The 3,328-nt window shown below is 42.8% G+C and overlaps 1 protein-coding gene across 1 annotated transcript; it reads right to left on the reverse strand.

The window, feature by feature from the left end:
* Positions 1–2,109: 2,109 nt before the first annotated feature.
* On the reverse strand, positions 2,110–3,048 carry LOC115641940 (putative olfactory receptor 52P1). The gene has a single exon (XM_030545287.1). The coding sequence runs from the start codon at positions 3,046–3,048 to the stop codon at positions 2,110–2,112; it is 939 nt and encodes a 312-aa protein (XP_030401147.1).
* Positions 3,049–3,328: the final 280 nt, after the last annotated feature.

The raw sequence follows: 3,328 nt of genomic DNA on the forward strand, positions 1-3,328 counted from the left end.
GCACTGCTGCTCTGCCTCTGGCCCAACTCTAAATCTTCTGGCTCAGTGCTGCTTCTCTGGCTCCAGCCCAACTCTGCCTTTCGGCCTGCTTCTCTGGCCCTTGTGTTTCTGGCTGTTGCTGCTCTGCCTCTACCTCAGCCTGAGGTAGTTTGCCAAATTTCCACTGCATGAATAGCCTCAAATCACTTAAAAAATAACCTAAAATGCTCAATCTATTTATTGAAACAAAGTTGTTTTTTTAAATTTTTTATTAACACTTTGGTCTATACATCAACTAACAAATGAAAGATTTTCTTTAGCTATCTAGTACAGATGTGATTTTTAAAAAAGAGCTACAAACCCAAGCAAGAGTTTGTCCACATTAACAAAAAAGCTATGAGATGATGATCAAATTCAAAATCAACCCCCCAATACCGGTACTTGTATCCCGATTGAGGACTGGCAGCTGTTTCAAACGAAAAACAGCAAACGACAGAGTTAAAAATAGCCCAAAAGTAGTCCGAAATATATGGAGTGTAAAAACAACAATATCATTATTGTATTATTTATTTCTAATTGCATTCAATGACTGCAGTCAGTGTCTATATCTTGAGTTGAATTAGTTTCTTACTGTTAGACTCTAAAAGGCAACATTACATCCTCATTGTCTTCGTCAGAAGTAGAATGCTTCTGCTGCTGGTCGTACATAACACTAGTGACCAGTGCAATCATTTCTTTCTTTGGGGCAAAATGTTCACAAAATTTTTTGTCATTGCATAGATGCCTAACATGAAGAATGTTTTCTAAAAGCTCCTCCTGCATCTTTTCTCACAAAAAGAGATACATCAGTAGTACGAGCATTGGTCTGCTAAAACCAAGGTTGTGAGTTCAATCCTTGAGAGGGCTATCTAGGGCAAAAATCAGTACTTGGTCCTGCTAATGAAGACAGGGGGCTGGGCTCAATGAACTTTCAAGGCTGCTTCCAGTTCCAGGAGATAGATGTATCTCTTATTATCAATAAAAGTTTTTATCAAGTTCATCTGCGAAAACAATCTTCCAACTGCAGCATTGCTAAAAGGTAGTGACAGCAACAACAGAGTAAAAAAGCCAAGTTCATTGAAGTCTTTGTCACCAGCAGCGTCCGTGTATTTGACACCTTCATCCCAAAACTGCTCCAAATGGTTATTCTGAGTATGAGACCAATGAACCACCGGCAAAACTCTCCACTTCTGCTCCAAATATCCAAGATCTCCAGAAATAGAATGGCAAAAATTAGAAATTCACCAATAAAGTTCATGCAGGGCAGAGCACAGTAGAAGGACTTAGCATGGTTGGTGGCAATCTCTCTTTCAGAAAATCCAACATGAAACCTCAACACCAACTTTTGACTTCTTTGACACCAGGAAGGGTTCAGGTGTATTTTGAAAGGTCCAGCTGAAAAGCAATGTGAAAATTGACTGTGCAAAGCAATAAGTAATTGGACTCCAAGGTGACGTCGGAGTTTAACACAGCAATCCGTTTCTAAAAAACACAGAGCTTCGCAAGTCTCACCAACAAGCTCTAGTAGAATCTCCTCAATCCCTGCAGCCATTTTCCTGTATTCACACTTTCCATCTGAAACTTTTGGATTATCCTCCAGGCCTCCTGAAGGATTGGAATAAGAAAAGTCAGATAAATTTTGTTCATCAGATCACTGTACATGTGCTAAAGAAGATCAGCATTGTAGTTGTTTTCTTTGTTTTTGGCTATCAGAAATCACAGCTTCAGTTCGTTGAACTGATGAAGAGCACTGTTCACACAGGCTCAAGGAAAGCCTCCTTGCATCAGAGAGCTGCAGCATCTTCTGGTGGTCTGGAAGTCATGGAAAGAGAGGGAGTCAGGGTGTATGGAGGGCAGTGCTGATGAGTGATGCTGACAGTGATCAGGTGATGGACAGAGAGAGGGATCACAGCAATCGGGATAGTAGTGCTTGGTCATGAAGTGGTAAGATGTTAAGTATGAGGAATTTCTCAGAATGTGAACTTCCACAATGCTGCGTTCAGACAAACTAGGATACAGCACCCTTGATTAATGAGGAGATATCCTTTCCTTCTCTTGTCATACAAGTTTAAAGTCAATGGCAGCAGACAATCACATTTTGCAGGTGTATATGCCCACTTTGTCACGAAACTCTTTGGTTTTGACCCCATAAATGATCGGGTTGAGCATGGGAGGGATGAGGAGATAGAGGTCAGCCAAGATGATGTGAACATGGGGAGCAATGCCTTGATCAAACCAGTATGTGAGATTGGAGAAAAGGCCAGGGGTATAATATGTCAGCATCACACAGATGTGGGCTGTGCAGGTGTTGAGAGCTTTCTGATGGGCTTTCTTGGAGGAGATTCTGAGGACAGCCCTGATGATCAGACTGTAGGACAAGGCAATGAGCATCAGGTCAAATCCAATGACTACAAGTGTTGTTATCAAGCCGTAAATCCTGTTGGCTGTGATGTCCCCACATGACATCTTTGCCACAGTCATGTGGTCACAGTGCATGTGGGGGATAATGCGGTTGGCACAGAATGACTGTCTGCTCAGGAGCAGGAGCGCAGGTAGAATGAAGAGAACAGCTCTTAGCAAACCCACAAGCCCTAGCTTAGCTATTCGTGCATTGGTGAGGATGGTGGCATATCTCAGAGGGTTACATATGGCAACGTAGCGATCGAAGGCCATTGTCACAAGGATTGCTGAGTGCATAACAGAAGCTGCGTGAAGGAAGAACACCTGGGTAAGGCAGCCCCCCATAGTAATGCCTTTCAAATTGAACCAAAATATACACAGTGCCTTCGGCACGAGGGAGGTAGATGTGCTGATGTCTGTAAGCGCCAGCATGCAGATCAGCAGGTACATCGGCTTGTGCAGGGTCTGCTCTTTCCCTACAACAAAGAGAACAGTGAAATTTCCCAATAGGCCAATAATGTAGAACATACAGAAAGGAATGAAAATCAGTATGTGGACAGCTTCCAGGCCAGGGATGCCCATTAGGGTGAATGCTGAAGGGTCAGAGGAGGTGAGGTTGAAAGATGCCATGAAGTAGTCGAAGAGTAGATCGGTGTCAGAAATGCTCAAGATGTCTGTAAGGGAGAGATGCACAGCAATGGGGGTTACACACATTATAACAAATAGTGCAGTAAATATTTGATTGCTATTAATCATCTAGCATGGGGGGTGAGCAGTGAGGTGACAACATTTGCAAATGGCACCAGATTATTTAGGTTATTGTCAAGTCCAGAAAAGTCCTGAGAGGCAGCTAACCAAGCCAAGTGAATGGACAGCATAAAGGCAGATGAACATCAATGTCAATAACTGC

The sequence above is a fragment of the Gopherus evgoodei genome, unplaced genomic scaffold, assembly GCF_007399415.2.
Source record: "Gopherus evgoodei ecotype Sinaloan lineage unplaced genomic scaffold, rGopEvg1_v1.p scaffold_36_arrow_ctg1, whole genome shotgun sequence".
Classification (NCBI taxonomy): domain Eukaryota; kingdom Metazoa; phylum Chordata; order Testudines; family Testudinidae; genus Gopherus; species Gopherus evgoodei.